At 39.1% G+C, this 22,567-nt stretch overlaps 1 protein-coding gene across 1 annotated transcript in view; it reads left to right on the top strand.

Moving 5' to 3' along the window:
* Positions 1-22,567, top strand: part of ZNF827 (zinc finger protein 827) — a 75,837-nt gene that overhangs the window by 14,015 nt on the left and 39,255 nt on the right. The window contains exons 4-5 of the mRNA XM_010023581.1: positions 2,691-3,174; positions 15,685-15,918. Of these exons, the coding sequence (XP_010021883.1) occupies positions 2,691-3,174; positions 15,685-15,918 (718 nt within the window). The remainder of the gene's footprint in view (positions 1-2,690; positions 3,175-15,684; positions 15,919-22,567) is intronic.

Below are 22,567 nucleotides of genomic sequence, written 5' to 3'. Positions count from 1 at the left end.
TGGCAGCCTTCGGAAAGCATAGTATTGATGATTGTGATAAGGGGCATCTAGTGGTTAAATATGTAGGCAGGGAAATGTTGATTGAAGGGGATCCTGGAGAGAAACCCTGGCAGGCAGAATCTTAGTGGGTGTAAGAGATAAAGTTGCCATGGTGAGAGTGCTTGCTACCATTAGTACATCTTGGTGCTCTTGATGAAGAAGAGTGCTTACAGACTTCTGTTCTCACAGACCATCCTGTTTCCAGTAATGTAGACAGTCAAGCTGGTCGGCATTTCTGTTGTAACCTGTTAATATTTAGAATTTATTGTTCTGCTATTCTTCTGCAAGATTGTGCTTTAAAACTGTCTGAAGTTAGCATTGTCTTCTAATTTTTTTGTTGTCAAGTGCAATTATAAGATTCCAGAATTACTTTGTCTGTAAATGTCATGTTTGTACAATACTGAGAATGTCATTCTGTAAAGTGGCTGGCCAAGAGAAATTCTCTCTTGCCTTCTGTTTGTTTAGTACCTAATCTCTGGAGCCCTTGAAAAACTACTGAATGAAAAGTTATACAGCACTAATGAAATACGTATTTGCTGAAAGAAGAAGGGACTAAAAGAGGGACATCTCTTAGCTTCATATTTTAGCAGATCTGAATTCAGGTCCTGTGTGTGTAGAGCTGGGAATCATAGAAAGGTTTGGGTTGGAAAGGACGTTAAAGATCATCTAGTTCCAACCCCCTGCCGTGGGCAGGGACACCTTTCACTAGATCAGGTTGCTCAAAGCCCTGTTCAACCTGACCTTGAACACTGCAAAGGATGGGGCAGCCACAGCTTCTCTGGTTAACATCTTCCAGTGGCTCACTACCCTCATAGTGAAGAATTTCTTTCAAATATCTACTCTAAATCTACCCTCTTCCAATTTAAAGCCATTTCCCCTTGTCCCATCACTACACACCCATGTAAAAAGTCCCTCTCCAGATTCCTTGTAGGCCACCCTTAGGAACTGGAAGGCTACTATAAGGTCTCTCTGGAGCCTTTTTTAATACAAGCTGAACAAGTCCAACTCTCTCAGTCCATCTTCAGAGGAGAGGTGCTGCATATGAGCTTGTGACTGAATTCCTCTTACTGTACAGAAAATTAATCAGGCCAAATCTACAACCATGGGAAACTCCAACCGAATTTTGACAGAGCTGTGTTTGAGAAATGCTACTGTTTTCTCATAGCTCTGCAGTGTCTGCACCAGGACTTGAGATGTAGATCTCAGTTCCGCAGGAAACTGCAAAATGCTGAAAGCCTTAGCTAAAGCTGGGTTTTCCAGGCTCCCTAGTGTAGAGCTGAACTTTGATTAGAGCTGGAGCCCTCAGGGCTTTTGGACTCTCAGGCTATAGCAGTGAGCCTTGGATCGCTGTCACAGCTGCTGCTTCTGAGCCAAGCTAGGGAGCAGGGAGTAGAGTGCCACTTGGTAGGGTAGGGGAATCATGCCTTGCTTGCCAAGAGTTCATCAAACCTCTCTGTATTTCAGGTGAAATATTTTGCATTCAACAAATTGCCATTTTCCAACAAAAATCTGTCTCACTGAAAGGTTTCCAACCAACTTGAGTCACAAGTGAAAACGAATGTGTGGAGCTCAGTCTGGTGCCAGTTTGTTCTGATCCCATGTTCATCAATTAGTAAGGAACAAATGTATGTATTTGCCAGTCTTTCTGCAGGGAGTAGCCTGGAGTGTCACTGTCAGGATTTAAAATTCCTTTGTGAAGCTATAGGGAAAAAACTTCAATATACTCACTCGTACCACTAGCCACTATTACTCTGGGCTCAGTTATTCCTTCCTTTTCATAAGTACCGTGTTAAACAAGGAATTGAATAACTATTTGTATATAGTTTATATTAATGAGTGTGCCTGTTCAAATAATATGTAAACCATTACACATGGATGGTTGGATAGAGTTCTATTTAAAAGGTAATCAGGATCAAGCCTGAGGACACTAGGCATTGTGGTCATACTGGAGCATGCAGACTTTATAAGAAGGAGCCTGTAGTCAAAATATGAGGACAGTAAGATTAACTGTTATCATTACTTGACCGATAAAATAGAATAAATGGCAAATGTTTATATTTGATCATAACAGAACTGTTTGTTTTCTGGTAGAATTAATCTGTAACAAACTGTTTCAGTATTGCCTTGGTATTGCCAGGTGCTGGTTTTGCTCTAATTGATGCAAGAGTCAATGATGGACATTGCTGTGAGGGTGTTGTTTTGCTGGTTTGCTCTGGACAATTGTTATTTATGAGGTTATGCAGAATGATCATGCTTAGCAGATCATGTAATAGATAAGGGTGTTTTTTTTGTTTGTAATGAAGAAAGCTACTAGTTATAGCTTGGAAGTCTTTCTATGCACAGACAGGTCATCAGGATCTGGTCATAAGAATTGTTTGATCCAAAGCAGACTTCATTGTTTCCATGCAGCAGAAACAGATGTTCCTGATTTTTAATTTTTTTTTTAGTTGACTCTGATGTTATGTTCATTGACTTATGTGTGAAAGAATCCTACTGTTCCTAGTGCCTGACCTCTTTCCAAGTGCTCAGAATGAAGAGTTCAGTAGTTAACTTTTTCTAAAATGGTGTGAGAAGTGTAGCTGAGATTTCTATAATGCTAGTAAAATGTTTTCTGCTTAATACATGCTTTTATCTTTCACCTCTTGAACCAGGTTCATCAGCACCAAGACAGGGGTGAGACCTTTCAATGCCAGCTATGCCCTTTTACCTCCTCCCGCCACTTCAGCCTGAAACTCCATATGCGTTGCCATCAACATTTCCTCAGGACAGAATCCAAAGTGAAGGAGGAAATACCAGAAACTGAGGTGAAGGGGTCACCACAGATAAATAGTGACTCCTGCCCGGGACCACAGAGGGAAGGAGGTGGACCTGAACTTACAGGATCAGCATCTGTATCTAAAACACCTGATGTGGCTGGGCAGCCTAGTGGAGGTATTCCACCTTTACTAGTGAAAGAAGAGCCCAAAGATGACAATGGCATATCAGCTGCACCTTTTGCTCTTAGCACTGTTGACAGAGCACCCAACAACACAAAGCTGAAAGAGTCCTCTGACTTTGTGGCCAATACAGCATCAGCACTATTCAGCCAAGACATCTCTGTCAAGATGGCATCAGATTTTCTTATGAAGCTGTCAGGTAATTGAGTAGCAAGCAGCGGCGGCAGCTGCCTCTTTACAGGCTAAGAAACACTTTGCCTTGGGTTTGCCAAGTCAGGGAGAAAAACATTGCAACTTCTTAACTTATAATTTCTTGTTTCTTCTGGTAAGGAGAGGTGGATGATGGATGGAAAACAGTGAGAGGAGAGAGGGATTTTGCTGTTTAATTGCTAGGATTGGGAGAGAGAACTTTCTATCCAGGATTTCATGTTCATTGACAATTACCTGGCAAGTCTCATTTGGTGTGTTTTTCAGGCATGCTGAATACCTGTAGTTCTGGTTTGAAATCACTGAGGGTCACAAGTGCCCAGCACGTTAGAAAATTCAGCTTTTAAGTTTCCGCATTTACCCGTCTGTTTAAATAGGACCAATAAAGTACTGGTCACCTTTCTTTCAGAGTAATATATGAGGTCTAACCATTAGATACATGTGAAGTATGAATGTTACTGCATTTCTTGGTTATTAACACTAGAAGGGTAGTCTGAGAGATTCATGAACAGTTTTTTGTGGGTTTTTTCTTTTGTTTTTTAATATTTTTTACTATTTTACTTCAAATCCTTATCTAATGCAAAGCACATGTTTATTGTGTTTTCTTTCACTGTCAGATTATTGCTCTAAGAATGATATTCATATGTGAGACTGAAGTTGCAGATACATTTAGGGTGAATCTGTTTTATGTGCTCTTTTATTGATTTTACCGAACACTTCAGAAATGTGGACATACTGGGGGGATGTTCTGTACTAAATATTTTCCAAATTGGCCTTTAATTTTTAAAGAGTAAGAAGTCAGGAAAAAATGTCACTGAAGAAGTTGTTTCACAAGGAGATGACAGTCCCCATGGCAAGTTTTAGACTTTGGAGATAGAAGATACCCTTTTCATTAGAAAACAATTGGTCAACTTTTTACCTTAAATGGAATGTAAGTTGCATTTTAGCGAATTTTGTTGTCAGGTAAACTAAGGAATTAGTTCTGTACTGATGCCATTGCCTTGGTGAAACTGCAGCCATATATTTTTGAAAAGCTTGCTGTCCTCATCTGTGCAGACCTTTATACCTCTGGGATCACAATTTTGCGGGGAATTGAGCAGAATGGGTAAACATGAGGAATCAAGCCTGAGGCTTCGTGGAGGAAAATGGAAAAGAGCTGAGGACAAGCAGGAGATGAAATGAGCTGGTACAAATGGTTTGCTGTGTGGGTTGGAAGAACCAGCAAAAACCTTCCCCAAAAAAATAATAGTAATCTGTTGGTATAACTTATTATTATGACCAACAACAGTTGAGCAAGGCTGCATCTGTTTTGATTTGCTTGTACATTTTTTACTTGTACATTTTTTTTGAGTTTTAAATTGGGACTCTGTATGAAATCCATTTTTTATGTCATCTGACAGCTGTCCTGTATATGTTGTCATTCTGATGTCTATCTTAAATTTGAATTGCTGTGTGCTGAGTGGCTCTACACACCAGCTGTATTGACCTATAGATTGTAGTGCTCATGATGGCTGCATATAGCAAGAATGAGAGCAGAAAGCGGGAGAGGGAGGAAAGCCTGAAAGCTGAGAAAACATACAACATTGTGATGTGTTGTTTTTTCATGTAGCAGTTGAGGGGGAGCTGTTTACAGTTTGGCAGACGGTCATGTTTTCAACGTCTGATCTATTGGCATCAGAAAAAGCATACAAATGTACATTATTCATGCAAAAGGCCTATGCAGTTTTTTTATGGCGACTTACTAAAGGTCTTGAAACCTGACTTGTGTGCACTGTTACCTAGCAACATGTTATAAAGTCACTGGGGGAGTGAGATGTATCTGTAATTTTGTATGTGTGCATATTTGGATAAAAATGTACTGCCAGTCACTAAGTTTACTACACAAGAAGAGCAATGCTAAAGGAAAGGAATTTCTTTTCTCCTGAAATTTATATTGTGTTATATACATTTAGCTCATGCTTTCCTCCATACAGTATGTATAAATTTAGAGTAGAAGGAATTCTCTTCTAGGAAGTTGGCTAAGTATTAGCTGCATTTTTTTGACTACTTGTTGTGCTGATCCAAGCCCCTTCGAGTGATTTCTTTATTACGACACTCTCTTGTTAGGCGCATCAGATCTTCAATTACTCGCCCTACCTTTTCCATGATATAAATCTTTTGGCATCTCAAATTGTATATGCCAATTGTAACAGCCAACACAGATTTGTCGAGACCAAATTATGTCAAAACAATCTAATTTTCTTCTCTGACAGGCCTTGTGGCTAAGAAAGAAACAGTAGATAGATATATAGACTTCTAGAATTTGGCGTTTGTTCTTATTGAATATTGATGGTTTAAATGAACATTTATTTTTGCTTGCCAATGTTTATTGCATCTCTTCTTCTTGGTTGGTGTCAGTTTGTATGCCTCCAGTTTCATGGGAAACCTCAGGGACTGTTGGTTTTAATTTCTGTGCAGTTTCAGCCTCTTTTTCTAAATGTGTGACTCAGAAAAGTGCTTGTGTCCCTTCAGACCGAAGAGTTACAGTTTCCAGAAGTTTCACTGGTGCACCTAGGCTGAAAGACTGGTGTTTATTAATGATTATGATTTTAAAAATCTTAATAAGCACGTGTATAAGCTTGACTCAGTATTATTTCTGATGGAGCAGTGCAGTATGTTTTCTAGCCTAGATGAAGTCGGTATCAGATGGCTGGAAAACAATACATTGAAAGTAGTTAACAAAAGAGTCGCATTCGAAAGAGATCTGTGAAAAATGTGCAACTATTCAAGGAGCAGTTGCACAAATACAAACCCAGGAACAGCTAGCTAGGTAACAGTTCTGTGGGAAAGGAACAGGAGTTTACAATGTCATAGTGGTGCTAAAAAGGCAGTTATTGTACTGGGATGTATACAGAGAGAAACAGCCTCAAAGAGGGGGGGAACAGCCCTACTCTTAGTCCTTATGAGGTCCAGGGGTTTGCACTATAGTTTATGAAGAGTGTGGATGGTTGGAAAGACTTCAGAGGAGAGCATCAAAAATGGCTGGAGATTTAGAAAACGTGTCCAGTGAAGATGGATCCGAGGGAGTGAGGTTCTGGAGTCTATAGAGGAGACAAAGGAGAGTCATAAATAAGCCTTTAATGCATTCAAGAGTTTATCTTGGGGAGAAGGAAATAATCTGTTGATGATTCATCATAATTATGACAAAAAAGAGTGGGCTCGCGTTGCTGTAGGGTTTAAGTCAGCACTAGGAAAATCTTTACAAAAGTTGAGGTAGTTAAAACTCTTGTCATAGTGTGGCTGGAGACATTGTGGCGCGTCTGCCACTGGAGAATTTTAAACGCAGGTTAGATAACTACCTGTCAGGTATGGTTGATCACATATTAGGCAGTAGGATGGACTAGATCTGTGTATGTGTGTCTCAGTCAGTGAACCATAGGGCATTAGAAGCAGTTGCAAGAAATTTCATCTGAACATAAACAAGCAGCAAGATGTAGAGAAGCAAAGTGGGGAAAGAAATTCACAGGTGTTCAAAGTTAGACTTGATTTTGAGTGGGCCAGAAATGAATTGTGATGACATTGCGCAAAGTGGCCTCTGAAATTTCTTCAGAAAGGCTTAGAGGAGCTTATGTTTAAAGAGGTTGAGAAATACTGCTGTGGGTGACCTTTTGAGATCCCTTCAGCCCTTATTATGTGCCATAGCTTGCCAGAAAGATTTTCAGTTACATGTTTTATGAAATAAAGCATAACACAAATCACCAAATGTAAATCTAAAAATAAGACCAAATTTTGATTTATTTTTCTCTTTTTTTCACAATTCCATTCTCTAGGTCCTAGTTTAAGGTAGGAGATTCTTTTATGTTCACAAGAAATTCAAAGGGTTCTCTGAAATTTTATTTAAAATTTGAAAGGGTTATTGTTTGTAATGAGAATTATCAGATTACTCTTAACATATAAGCAGAAGAATATTTAAGTGTGGACAAGTTTTTACCTTCAAATCTTCCCCTTTTTACTTCAGTAGGACTGCTTGTGTGCTTGAAGTTGCCCAATGACTTTGCTGGATCAGTGCTTTGCCAGAATGTTTTCTTCCCCCTTCCATTAATTCCATGTTGAAAATTTGTAACTGCATTCATATCTTAATTTGCAGAGCATTTGCTTTTCCTGTTTCGAAGGTTTCAGTGGCAGATATTATACAACTCATCTCTTTAAATACTGATGTCCTTCCACCTACTCCTAAGACTTGTTTTCTTTTGTAATAAAAAATGGCTTTCACAGTGATCCAAATTACAATGGCCGGTGTACTCTAGTGCAGTTATTACTGTGCCTGTGTTAACTGCTGCAGTTACTTTTCATAACATTAAAAAATAAATGAATCCCATCAAAATGAATGGGATTTTTGCACTATTGATCTCAAAGGAATTCTGTGTGGAAACAGTAATTGTAAGGCATACTACATTGCTGGTCTCTCTCAGCACCTTATCTGTGTTTATCAAGTGCATTACTGTAGAAAGCATGTCTCTTATCTTGTGATGGTGTATATTATCAAGTGTGCCCTGCTTCTGCAGTTCTTTTTATGTTCCCCAAGTTACTTGCATGAGAAAACTTATAAAATAGAGAGGAGGAAGGAGAGATTACATGCTGAGGGCTTGGCTGGCCCTGTTAAACAAATGAGAAACTATGTTTTCTCACAGTTTAAGTCATATCTGCTATCACTATTCTGTGAGGAGTAAAATCTTTATTTTGGCAAATAATGCCACCATGGGGTTTTGGTGACTGTCCAAAGTACTTGGACTTTGCATTCATGTTTTATTAGGTGATTCCATTAATGGAATAATGAAGTAGTGAATCATCAGTCAGCTACATACAAAATATTTGTAGATAAGCTAAGTAATCACTTAGATTATTTGTTCTGTTTGGTTCTTAAAAATTACTGCATTCCTTAAAGGTAACACAAGGAATTTGAAATGTTTTAGATTTGCCATTAACAATACTGTACTGATTTGCTTTAACTCTTCAAAAAGCTATTTTTAATAGAATAAAAGCATGTCTAATTAAATTGTCATAATTGATACATTTGTGTAGTGAGTTCCAAAGAAAAGACCATGCTGCCTATATTTAGGATTCATAGTTGATGCCAGAATGTAAAATTTCAATTAGAATATGTAAGTGCACAGGACTGGCAATTATTGAGCTATGTCCTTAATTTAAAAATAGTGTGAATTCCATAATGCTGCTGCCAGTGTAAATACCCCGATGTCATCAAGATCTCTCTTTGAAGTGTCTCTCCAGATTTACAATTTCCATATAAATCTTTAATTTAAAATGAAACTGAAAAGGGGCAATAGCACAGCTAATTAAGACTTGGGCAAATAAAAGCTTGTACTAATCTTTGCCACTGATATATCACCACCCTTATAATCTCTTTTTAGCAATTGCTAGTCTTACATCCACTATTTCCCACCATCCTTAAAGGCATCCCCTGTCATAGAATCATAGAACAGTTAGAGTTGGAAAGGACCTTAAGATCATCTAGTTCCAACCCCCCTGCCATGAGCAGAGACACCACACACTAAACTATGTCACCCAAGGCTCTGTCCAGCCTGTCCTTGAACACCTCCAGGGTTGGAGCATTCACAACTTCCTTGGGCAACCCATTCCAGTGCCTCACCACCCTCACAGGGAAGAACTTCTTCCTTATATCTAACCTAAAGTTCCCCTATTTAAGTTTAAAGCCATTACCCCTTGTCTTACCACTACAGTCCTTAACAAAGAGTCCCTCCCCAGCATCCTTGTAGGCCCCCTTCAGATACTGGAAGGCTGATATGAGTTCTCCACGCAGCTTTTCTTCTCCAGGCTGAACAGCCCCGACTTTCTCAGCCTGTCTTCATAATGGAAGTGGCCCAGCCCCCTTATCATCCTCGTGGCCTTCCTCTGGACTTGCTCCAACAGCTCCATGTCCTTTTTATGTTAAGGACACCAGAACTGTACACAATACTCCAAGTGAGGTCTCACAAGAGCAGAGTAGAGGGGCAGGATCACCTCCTTTGACCTGCTGGTCACGCTTCTTTTGATACAGCCCAGGATACAGTTGGTTTCTGGGCTGCAAGCGCACACTTGCTGCTCATGTTGAGTTTCTCATCAACCACCACCCCCAAGTCCTTCTCCGCAGGGCTGCTCTGAATCTCTTCTCCTTGAAGGAATATGTAGAATTTAGCAAGATAAAGCAGTGTAGAATCTGTTCTAATCCAATCATTTAAAATGCAGGATAACAAACTAGTTTTTTATGTATTCAGCCCAGTACAGCTTAAAAGAAGACATGAATGTGATTCTGGACCAGCCCTGTGCTTACGATTTAGTTTTAGTATCTACACAAACTCTAGAGTGCAAGACTAGTCTCTTTTGCTTCCTTATTGCACCATTACTCTGGGCAGAAGTCCTAGCTCATAAGCCTGTCACATCTATCCAATAGGGGAATCGGAGAAATTGTTAGTTCAACCATCTCTGATTGTTTTGGGTTTTGTTTTCTTAAACAAATATAAAGGTCAGTCTAGTGGTGTTTCTCTCCTTCTCTGTTTCTGTTCCTTTGTAGAGAAAAGAAATATCTTTACTACTGACAGTTATTTCCTATCAGCCACAAATTTCCCTTTGCTCCTTTCACTCTCCTCCTTTTTTCTCCAGCTTCCCCAGAATTTTGCCTATTCTACTGTAATTTTTATCTGGAAAGGAGATGATGTCTTGGCAGATGTTACAACCTTGTTTAGGAAGTGGGACTTTGGCAAGATAACAGATATCTTGGGGCATGGGGGGATGTGTCGTCCTACAAGTACCGTAGCAATTTGCCTAATTCCTCTGTTCTCCTTGGACTAGAACATTGTGAAATTTTGAAGGGACAGTAGCAGGACTGGTCATCCTCCAGTGCTGTGTCTCATTTTGCTTGACTACAGCTCCTCAAATAGAAATCAGAATCATAGAATGGTTTGGGTAGGAAGGGACCCTAGAGATCATTTAGTTCTATGCTCCCTGCCATGGGCAGGAACACTTTCTACTAGGCCAGGTAGCAGCTTTAGAGAAGATTGGGTTAGTTAGCACGTCTTTCCTTAATCTCTGCTTACATATTTTTAACATACTTAAGCAAGATTGTTTGAAAGACCTTATATTCTAAGTGGTCTCTGGAAGCCCAGAGGTGGCAAGTCTTGGCATCATCATACTTCTCATGATTGTTTATTCTGCCATTCCACTGTTTTGTTAGAAAGAAATGTTGTAATGCTGAGTGCCCTTGAGTAATAAGTTGAGTTTTTATCAGTAGTTCCCATCCTCTTCCTTGTAGCCCTATAGGTTAGTTTATTTGGCTGAGAGCAGAGTAGAGGGCTTTGAAAATGAAATGTGATTGTGTTAGAACTCCCAGGAGGGTTAGGTAGCATGAGGTGGTCTGGGACAGATTAATACGCCAGGGCAGAAGACACTAAAAAGAAATGAGGGACCATCTAGGCTGCCAGTAGAACAGTATTTCTCCTTTTGGGCCACTTACAGTGTAGACAGTCTCTATGTTTAATAAGCTGGGCATAATTTATCAGCCCAATTGGATTTTAGTCTGGAGATTCTCCAACTGGTTCCAATTGCATAGATTTTTCTTGCAAAGCAATTAGCTCACCAGAGGCTTATATTGCAGTGTTTGTACCCCTTACTCAGTTCTTGAATGTCAGCAAATAAAAGCCCTAGTCTCCATGCAGAATGCCAATACCTACCTGCACATTTCAATTACCAGAGCAAAACCAGTAGAAGACTCAAGCCATATCCTTTATTAACCATAGCTGCCTTCAGAATGATGGTGCTCAGTGTCAGGGAAATGTGTCTTCCAAATACTGCAGAACTGATCTGTCAGAGGTCCTTGGTTTCTTTTAACTGCCACAACTCACAACTTACCATGTGCAATGGAAGGCTCCCTGTATTAGTCAGATGCTCAAGACCAGTTCAATATGTAGTGCCTTTTGGAATGTGTCTTCACTTTTCCTTCAGCCATGACTGGCCCGCTCAGTCTCATCTTTGTAGCTGTAGTCAGGCATCCCTTGTAAAATAATATGATGGTGCAGCAGTGTACTGTGCCACTTTCATCACAGTCCCTTTCAACCCATACTCTAGATGCTTTTTCTTGCAGCCTCTTTTGTGGCAGCATCTTTATTGTGGATTCTTTCTCATGTTTGCTCAGACAGATGGATGGAACGGTGACCAATTCTGTGCCGCTTGTGACTTGTAACACTGAGCTTGGCTTGAAGTAATCAGCCCATTTTTTGTCTTTCAATTTTAAACACTTTGAGCACTTAGAAATCCTTGTAAGTCAACTGATGCAGTTAGCAGCTTCTATTAGAGTGTTTCAGATTAGTGGCAGATGCCCAAAGCTTTTCTTGTGGCATTTGGCAGGTTGAGGAAAGTGTTACAACTTTCATCATCTACTTTTGCTAAATGGCTCAAATTATTCCAGTTGCCAGGAAGATAAAAATCAGCAGTCTGGAATCTTATTTGATATGGGTTTGGGCTTTTTTTCTGGATATGGAATAGAATGGAACAAACGGAGTATTATCAGCTCTGCTTGAGAGATTGCTGCCTGTTGGTTGCATTTGCTGGGTGGGTTGGGTTTTTTTTTGCTCGTTGTATATTTCAAAATTAAATTGCTGGGTTTTTTGGACTCAGTCTGCAGGCAACACATCCTTCAGTCTGCTCTCATTGCAATTCAGAATGAATGTAAATTAAATACAAATGAAGGATATGCATGTGTATCTATTTTTGTATGCAGATAGAAGATGTTATTCCTTCTGGGGAGTAATAATATTGTCATTCAAATATACTTTAATAGACCTAAACATCATCTTTTTAATCCTTGTCTAGTTCTAATTTTTAAAGGATTCTGCAATCATAGGTTTGGTTTTGGTTTGGTTTTATTTTTAAAAACCCTCTAGTCTCAGTCAACATTTATTTCCCTTATTTGCAATATTTTTTCTTACATTTGTTTACTGTTCTCTCTAATATGACTAGTGGATGCATCATAGCTGTTATTTCCCATGTGTTAGCAATTTTGCCTGTAATTATGGATCCAAGATGGGACAGAGGCAAAAGTGGTGGGGATTTTTGGTGTTTTGGGGACTTTTTTCTCCTCTAGTTTTAATGTATGAATCTAATAGACTGGATAACCTACCCCATTTTTCTATTTGCCCTTCTATTTAGACTTCATTTACATTGGAATCAACTTTAGTATATTTCAAGCAGTAAAAGCCCCATTAATTGAAGCAAAAGTCCCATTAATTGAAGCAATTAGGTTGAAAGTGACCCAAGAGCTGTCTGATTTTATTTGGGTTTGTTTTCTGGGAGAAGAAAAATGAGGTAAATAACTCATCTATTTTTGTGTCTACAATTAGAATGTTTGATTTTTGAAAAGTGTGGTCAGTGCAAAAAGTGTGCTGTCAATTAACTAAAGAAATAAAAGCCTACTTCTTTCCTAATTTATTAATTCTGTCATCTGTTCAAAGCACAGCAGCTAGAGTAGGTAGAACCAGTAACATGGGTAAGAACAATAGGCTAGGCTTCTTTTCCCCTTCATGTAATACTGCCAAATGCACATCTTCAGGACCTCCTCTGGACTGTAGGATCCTGGCTATTTTTTATATTTCTTATAGGTGATGTCTTGTAGACACACAGGGACAAACTGAATGTACAGATCTCATGAAAAGCCCATTTAGATTATGTTTGATGTTGTACTGGTAATTTGTTGTCAATATAGTTTTTAGCATTGGTATCCCAAGTGGCAGCTCAAAAGTGTGAGGGAACAGTGGCTTACAGCAGCATGTGGAGAGCTAATAGAGCAGCAGCAGGAGAGCTAATGTGTGGGTCAGGGAGAAAAAAGGAAAGTGAGACATAGGAAAGGAGGGAAACTTGCTGGATGCCCCCTTCGAGTAATTCTGGGTGTGTTTAAACTCTCATGTGACCTACCTTGAAGTTTTGGTTCTCCGAGCTATAAGAACTTGGCTTCATCTCAGTAGAGTTTGACAATACCCTGGAATAAAGAGCATAGAGCACTCAACACCTGCCCTTGGACTGGGTCACATTGGCTGCTGAGTTTAGACTTGGTGATAATAGGTTTTAATGAATACTGATTTCTTCCAAAAGTCCCCACTTTGATCCTCTTTCTTGTGGTAGAGGAATCCACAAGACATCTGCCACTCCATACTCTGGAGCCTGACTCTGAAAAAGGCTTCGAGTTTAAGGCTGTGATATTATATGAATTCTGTTACAGTGATTCTATTTGCATGTGGATGGTTTTTTTGTTGTGCTTAACCTGGCTTATAATGGACACATGGTTGCAGTCTTACACTGATTTATGTATGTTCAAAGCCAGACTGGACAGGTCCTTGGGCAGCCTGGTCTAATGGGAGGTCTCCCTGCCCATGGCAAGGGGGTTGAAACTAGATAATCTTAAGGTCCTTTCCAAACCAAACTATTCTGTGATTATGTGTGAATTTAATATCACCTCTGTATTTTGAATGGTAAAAGTGTATGCTGACCTGGTCTATAGTGCTTCCTCTACCTGGTTCATTTTCTGCCCTGGTTCATGGGCAAAAACACAGCTAGCTTCACAGGTTGATGGTTCTTAGTGGGTTGTCTCTACCTCTTTACTCAGATTCATGTTTCTTTTGTTCTCTGGTGAATTTTGAATTAATAACTTACTGAAATGAATAAATTCAAAAGTTTTTTGGTTTTTTTTCTCCAGGTTTTTTGAACATTCAGGCAGAATGCTCGTTATCAGTTGTACTCAGCTCCTGGTGGATGTATTTTTCATAGCAGCAGCTAGAGTAGAATGTTTTAAAAGAGAAGGAAGTGTTGTGTAGAAGGTTTGGGTCTTTTTTGGGTTTTTTGGTGACCATTAATCACCCCAGGTCAAACCTCAGAATAGACTGAGCCAGAAAGACGTAGAAGGATGTAGGCCTGGATAAAAAAGATAGATGGAATTTTTTTGTAAGTACCTTGGTAAAGTTAAGATCAGTTTGAGAGCTTTAACCTGTATTTTGATGAATTATAGCATGTTTTAGTGTTTCATATTTCAGATTTTGCTCTTTCTTTAAAAACAAAAAAAGGGAAAAGCAATTTCTAATACTGGTAAAAGTGCTTATAGGTCATATTAAGAATTACACATATAAGGCAATTTAATTTTTAGAGTAGTGAATAGCACCAGTGTGTATGTACATGCTGCTTATGTATACGCTGTTCATATCACTCGCTTTAATCTTGTTCTTTGGTAATGGCTTGCCAACCAATCAGGAAGGAGAAAAAACAAACAAGCCTGGAATATAAACTGAAGAGAAATAAGTGTTGTGCTACAGGGATTGTCTTGTGGAAGGAGGAAAATATGTAGGAGAGATAGTGAGGTAATAAATGGTGGGAGAGCTTAGATGGCTAACAAAATGGGGATGATGCTCTGCCATTCAGAATTGTGGAGACAGAGCTTTAGAGAGGTGAGAAACATGTAAACTCACTGCAGTTTGGGGCACTGAAAAAGTCATCTGCTGTGCGTTACTGGGAATTTAAAGTGAAATTCTGAACAAGAAAAAGTCACTAAGAAGGAAGGAAATCCCTCTTAATGGTCAAACATAAAGAACTGTAAGAAGAACTGCTGAAAAATAGTGCCACCTCTTTAGCCTCATGTTTGTCGTGCAGTCTGTCTGTGAATTTATATTGCTTGGGTTTGGAGGTATTGTTTAAGAGGCATTCTTGGTTTTATCCCTTCAACCAAACACTGTGCAAAGGATCCGCCGCTGTCAAAGGGTGTTGGAAAGACCATTCAAGAAGAAGATTGTTTAGTGAGTAGATTTTAAGTAGCTCCAAGGTCTCTGCACCCTTCTCTAAGTTTATGCAGGTGCTTACATGGAGTATTTTAAAGGATTATTTTAAACTTGCTCTCTTCTATGGATGTAGAACCTGGAATACTGCTCTAATAGCATCTTCTGGTGCAGAGCCATCTTCCCAAAATCTCTCTGCTCTCTTTCTTAACAAATACCAACTTTTAGGGCCTAAGAATTTGCTGTCTTTCCCTTTTTTCCCGCCTCCTTCCTAGCTTTCTACTGTTCATTTCTTGCCTCTCTTCCATGCTCCAAGAGCTCAGTATGTAGTAGCCATGAGCTTTGCCAAATTTGCCCTTACGTGAAATGATGTTGTAAATTTCCATTGAGCCTATAGAAGAGGTACAAACCAATGGCTGGGGGAATGCTTTTGGGAGGTGTAGAGACAAAATGTAAGAGGAGAAGGATGGTTCCTTGAGCTTTGGTACCTGCGGTGTGTGTGTTTCAAAATTGTCCCTTTGTTCAAAAGATGCAGAAGTTTGTTTATCTCTTGAAGTATCTTTGGATACTGTTTGACATGCTTGCTTCCACTGCCTGCCCTAGCATTTCTCACGTTACAGTTTCTTCCTGTTACTAGCTGCTCTATGATTATATATTACATACCTTGTTAAGTCTCACTTGTTTCCTTCTCTTGACAGCTGCAAATCAAAAAGAGCCCTTGACTCCTAAATTTAAAGTGAAAGAGGAGCCTACGGATGAAGACGCTCCAAGTTCTGCCTTGTCTCAATCCAGCTATGTGTTCAGCCAGGAACCCAAAGCCTCAGCTCCAAACATCCCTGAGGAGAAACTCAAGCCTCAGGAAGCACAGACAAATGTAATGAGGCAGGACATGTCAGTCAAGGCAGCATCTGAGCTCCTCATGAAGCTCTCAGGTAGATATTTAATTTAATCATATTCAACTTCTTAATTTCTTTTTCATGTATGCTCTCAAGCTTACCTTGCAGAAGGAATATTTAGCTTTAGTAGCAAGTGAAGGAACAATAGAAAAGGTCTGTCTGCACAGGTTCATACACGTACGACACCTCAGTTTGGTCTGTTGCCATAGTATCTAATTATCTGTGCTCTGGTTTTCCAATTAATGACTATGGAATAAGTCAAAAGAAATGATGCCTTAAAGCTTTTAGATGCTGTCATTTTTTAAATGTACCAAACCATGTTAATATCAATTTATTCACATCTTTCATTAACATCGTAAGACTGTGTGTCTGTAGTGAACTGTTCCTGATACAGCTTTATAAATGATGACTTTCAAAGACTTATTTTTTTCTGACAGCATCCTGTACTCAAAACTATAAGACACACAGTTAAAAATATAATGCAAACTGAGACAGATTTCTGGTGTTAGGGAGACCACTTGAACTTGCCTACTTTGCCTTAGTGATACATCCTTTTGTCAGACAGGTATGCATGTGTATACGCATATGTACTGGTACAGCTGGAGGGAGTCAAATAAAAATGTATGTATTGCTAATTATGCTTTGTCCAACTGTCAGAATCAAGGTTTAACTTCCAGGGAAAGTGGAAGGGTTGAACTTTCCCTGCTGGGAACAGGTTAAGTGAATGACAAAAAGGCTTTGAAGTTCTAATAAACTTGAATTTTTAGGAATGAGATGTGAAACTCACTCTGGGAGGATGGGTTTCGTACTTCCTCACCTAAGCTGGATCAGTTAGTTTTTAAGTCTTCTCCAAAACTTGACTTATTTTTTTTAAGTATGCCAAAGTCATGCAAGAGGTGCCAGTGGAAATGTTTAGTAACTTTGCAAGTTTAGTAACTTCTGAGAACCCTGCCAAACCTATTTGAAATTATTTGGCTTGATTGGATGCTTTCAACATTGAACTTGAGGTCAAATGTATACCTGAAAGACTTTAATTGACTAGGATTTCCCCCATAAATTCTAACATGTCATTAATTCACTCCTGTTCATACCTGCACACTTTAATTTAAATCACTGATAGGCAAGGAGTTTGTGTTAATGGTGCAAAAAGGTACAAAAGTTAATCAGAGCAGAAGTTTCCCAATTTTTTAGAGTCCCAAATACTAAACATTTGGTTATTGATATAGTGCACTGTTGCTGCTAGTAACTGGTTTGAGAATGGTGTTCTGATAACAGAACTTTACAGCCTAATGAATGTTAACCCGTGACTTTATTTTTCCTCGGGCACATAAATTTATGTATCTATTTTCATAAAGTAAGAACTCCGTAACTCAAGTGCTTCAGAGACAATAGGGTTCTTGATGGTAAATCTTGAATTCAGCACTAGCAGGCTGTGCTTAAATAGTTTTATTGTAGGTTATTATATTAGAATATTTGTGCCTTAAATATCTGTTTATATGAATGAAGTCTGGCATGTATAAAATCTTGGTCGAAGTCTTTGGTCACTTCTCTTGGGAACTCCCAGTCTTTAAAGGTTGCAGTAAGAAATGCACTAGTTTAACATGTCTCTTATGATTCCTTTGTGATTGAGCAGTTTTTGCTGATAGTGGTCTTTTTGGTTACTCCATAGATGAGAAGGTAAAGCATTACTCTAGGATTTATTCAAACGGTATTGCTGCAGTTGGTGTTCCTGAATCAGCCAGTGGGTGGGGTTATACAAAGTTCATCACACTGTTTTCAACTTGCACTTTTCTGGATTACCATCTAAGTCAAAAACTGAAGGAGGGAAACACTAAGATACAGTTTAATGTAGGAAAAATATAAGAGGAATAGTTAAGATCAATAGCCACTTTAGTGGGGTTTTTTTTAATGTTTACTTTATCTGGTAGAATACTGAGATCACTGTTGACTTCCCAGCTTATCTGAAGCAGTTCTGCGTTCTGTTTTTGGTCATTTAGAACTTAAACAATTTAGACACTTCTTCAGAATAAAGTGAAAACAAGAACAAACTTGTCCTTCTTTTTCCTGGTACTGGGGGGGTGGTGGTGGTGGTGCGGAAATAGAAGGAGAGGAATGAGTATGTCTGGGTGTTCTACTGTCTGTGGGAAATCTTCAGTCAAGTGCCCTTATTAGATTTGATGTATTATATAATTAGCTTAATTCAGGTCCTTCCAGGCTCTCTATATTCTTGGTAAAGACTGAATGGATTACATCCTTGCTTTGTTATTTTCACTTTCTTCTGTGTGATACTAATTACCAAACCCTGTACTGCATACAAATTCAGCAAGGGGTTTCTGACCCTTCATAGTATTTTGCTTTCCATGTTCCTGACATACATGTTTCTGTTATCCCCTAAGCAATAATATCGCTGATTGTTGCAGCCTCTTGAGATTAGGCATAGACCTTGCTGTCTCCTGTCACGTAAAAGATACACTGCTTTATATTATTCTCTGGAAAATCTCTTTTCCCAAACAGAGATGCTCAGCTCTTAGCTGAGCTTGTACAGTGTAGTGGAAGGCCTTTCCAGCTCTAGAGTCTAGCGTGGGCTGGTGCGTACTGTAGGAGAGACTTACTGCAAACCACCACCCCTTATAACCGAGGGATTTGTCAGCCACTCAGAAACTATTCTAAAGGTAGGAAAATGTGGAAGAACGAACATCATTTACTGTAGTAGAACATTAACAGAACATTTACTAGTTGTCTTTGTAGAGGTACAGAACCTTATCTGGAGATGCTATGCCTTTGTATACCATTTATTTCTCTACTATGTCCACTTGGATTCAGATCTACCTCACAGTTCACCAACTTGATACCTAGTCACTTGATACCTACTCACACTTCTTCCAAAGGATTGTTCAAACTAAGAAGGCTAATGTCTCCTGGGCATATCTAGGTAGAACCCATTTCCATCCAGAGAAGCGCCCATTTTGGAGAAATGGTCTTTGGGGGTTAACAGGCAAAGTTTGAGCTTCAGTGCAGACTTTCAACCTACAACATCAAATGACTGCCATTATTTGTATCAATGTACAAAGGTGAACTCTGAATTCTGTCCATTGCTAAGTCTTGACTGAGTCTAGATCCAATGGCAAGCTAACAGATTGGAGGAGATAGTGGTGTGGGGCTAATCACACACATCTCTGTTTGGAAGGGGGCTATCCCTGCAAGATTTTAAATTCCTATTAGATGTTGCACAAAATCACTTACAGGAAACGGAAGTAATGTATTTAAAATACACCTGAACTGGTTTTCTGCGTTGTTACCAGTTCTCTTTCATGGAAAAGCTAATTTACTTGTCAAAACGTTGAAATAACGTGCATCTGGTCAGTCTTATACACTCAATCTTGTAAAAAGAAAGGTAGGTTTCATAGGAGACTGAAATTTAAAATAAACGTTTGCATTTACATGCTAAGGTATAAGTCTAAAAACTTATCTTCCTGTTGAAATAATCATGCTGCTAGTATGTTTTGGGCATGTATTATCTTCCAGAAGCATGCAGTGTTCCCCCTTGTCCAAAAATAAATGCATAGCTGGAGGTGTATCAAATCTATTCCAGGTACTAGCATTTTGTAAGTAGTCTTTCACCCTAGTGCCTGGAACTGTGACATAGCGTGTCCCTGTCTTTCCTAGAAATGTTGCCTGAATCACATTTGCCTTTATTGCAGCTGTATCTTACTTGTGATCATCTTGCATTTCTATAGTAACTCAGGCTGTTTTCCTCCTCTCTTCTATTTTCTGGTGGATCAATTCCCCATGTATTGCAAATATCCTTGTTATCACCAACAAATGCATTACCTTTGTACTACTCAGTTCCTTTGGATTTTTTGTACTTTCATCCTTGGGACACACTGTGCTTCTTGTAATACACCAATTGCCCAGGACCAACAGTGTGTTATAATTCTGGGTTAGCAGCACTTGTAGTTAACTTGTACTTAATTTTTGTGCCAAGATCATGAAGTACTTGTTGCATTCAGTTGATTACAAAAGCATTCTTAATCAACTTCATTTATTATCACCTTTATATTGTCACAATTACATGACAATTCCTCTTTCAGCACAACTGGTTATTGTGGGAGATTTGGGGTTTTTTTTCCCCCCTTTTTTTGATTAAATCTTTATCCACTTGAAAATGTTTATGCTGATTTCCCATTTTGAGCCTTGCAGTTAATTTTTTTGAATGATTGTACAATTCTAGCATAAAATGAAGGCCAGAACACCTCCCATTCCAAAAATGGCACATCATGCATTGGGGTACAGTGAGGTGAAGGACTATTTGAGAAGGCTTTAAATTAGCTCATACCAAAGCCAGTCCAGTCAGAGCAGCACGGACTTCCAGAGGAACTCAGTAACTCTAAGTTTAAAAAGTTTGCTAACTAGGAGTGCAGTATCTGTGTGTGTGTAGCTGGACAGCTGGTGTCAGATTTCCCTCATTTTAAGGCTTGGGTTGCTTTATGCTTGGCTGTCATCAGCAACGTAAATCAACGACAAAAACAAGTCCATGGCTAGTAAGCTGTTACTCTCAACAGTCACAAAATCTTTCCAGGTTTAGTGGGTTGAGTTGGCAGTCTTTTGATTCATTGCTACTATGGTGAAGAAAAAGAACATTGCTGCGTTCTTCGGGTGAGATGGAGACAGAGAAACTAACCTTGCTGTATGTTTCTTTTTCATAACTTTGTGGACTGTCCTGGGAAGCACTTGTATGGAGGTAGGCTGCTGTCTTTGGAGTTTGCTGTTGCCAGGACCTTGTAAGAGTCTCAGTATCTAGATTGCAGGGGAGCTGTCAAGAGTGCTTTCATCCCTGCTTAGAGAGCCTTGATAATGGGCAGAGGAGTGAAAATACAGGAAAGTCTTTATTCCGTGCTCTCTAAATAGCTCATTAGAAGGCTCTGGGCAACAGCAGGTGCTTCTGTAGAAGCCCAGAAAAGAAAGTGGGGAAGTGTATGACCCAAAATAAGACTTGATGGGAATTAGAGAGATGGCAAACCATAGCAAGTCACATTACCAGATTACATCCTGCTACTAGCCAAGTGATTTTTTGGGGTGTTTTGTTTGTTTGGTTTTAACCAACAGAAATGTGAAATTGAATGTGAATGGTTAGAGTGAAGCTCTGTTTTATTTACAGTATAGAAAAAGATACAGGTTTCTAGATAGCTAGATTTATTATTGCAATGTGTCAGGCTCCAATTTTTTTTCTCCAAGGTTTTGAAACACTCCTGACAATGCTGTACTACATGAAGTTCCTATCAGACCATGGTACGTTTAGTAAGTTTTTCCATGACATCTGCATAATAACATAATCCCAAAAGAACTCAACTAGCAATGGATTCTTACCTATTGATGGGGTTTACCATGCTTCATTGGAACATTAATGTGTCAATCCAAAAGGAGGAAAAAAGTGAAAAAATACTGCCCGTTCACAGGAGAAGTATAGGGTGGAAAGAATGGAAGTCTGCAAAGCCTAAGGGTTTTTTCTGCCTATACATCTTAAAGTAAAAACCAACAAACCCACAAAAATCACAGAAAACAACTACCTTCTACTAACACAGGCTAGCTTTTTTTTTCAGTAGATGCTATACAACACCTTTAAGTTATTGCAATTCATCTTCCTTTTTTCCACGTCAGGGTAATCTTGACATCTAATGAAAACCATATCTATTTAAAAGATTAGATAATTTGGCATAATAAGGAATCATAATGTCTGTGGTTCAAATGTACTTCTTTTGATGTTCTGGATTTGTTGTTATTTTATTTATTTTATTTTTTAGGAATTGTCATTAAGAGTTAAAACACCACCACCTCCTCCCCGCTCCCCGATTGTTTGCTTTACTGCTATTCCTTGATGATGTTCAGCCAGGTGGGAGTGGCTACAAAGCTATGGGAAGTGGGCAAAGTGTCAGGGGATTATAGACGCACAGTATTTGCAGAAGGGCCCCTTGCAGACCCTTTGCCTTTGAAGGGTCAGCTTGTAAAGACAGGAGACCTGGAGCGAGGCGCTCTGCAAAATTACAGCTTACTGCAGAAATGCTAAACTAGAATTTTCTGGAACTGGGAGAATTAAATAGATCGGAATGTGTTGTAAAATAACAATTTACTGCACATGTAGACTTTTTAACAAATGCTTCTTAATCTATGTTTTGAGGGATTGGCGGTGTTCTGCAGGTAGGGTCTTTCAGGTAACCACCATAATCCTACCATTTAATTGAAGGAGGAGCAGATGCATGTCACAACTCAAATTAGTCTGTTGCTTCAATTTGCTCCTTTTTCCTTGTTGTTGGCTTGTGTTTTTGTGAATCTACCCCGTAGTTACAAAATTCAGGGGTTCCACTTTAACAAATATGATCCATTTAATGATTTTTTAAAATGCAAGACCCTGTTACATTGATTCAAAGCCCATTGACATTGTCTTACATAAAACAGCAGTTTGAAAAAATAAAAAAAAACAAACTAGCAAAATAAAGCATCAAGCACAGCGCCCTAGGGAACGTCAGATGTTACTTGTTGTGTCTCTAGCAGAACCTTCAGGCCTCGCCAACTGTTCCCTACCTCTGAGGTTTTATTTAAGCTGGTTTAGGGCATGTTTATTTCTAGCAAATCAGAACAATTAGCATAACAAAATGCCTGATTCTTCATACTGAAAGCTTTTGAAGTC

This window comes from Nestor notabilis, unplaced genomic scaffold (assembly GCF_000696875.1).
Source record: "Nestor notabilis isolate BGI_N333 unplaced genomic scaffold, ASM69687v1 scaffold11271, whole genome shotgun sequence".
In the NCBI taxonomy this organism is placed as follows: Eukaryota; Metazoa; Chordata; class Aves; order Psittaciformes; family Psittacidae; genus Nestor; species Nestor notabilis.
Note: the sequence above shows the minus strand (reverse complement) of the source record. Positions and strands in the feature narration are given on the sequence as shown.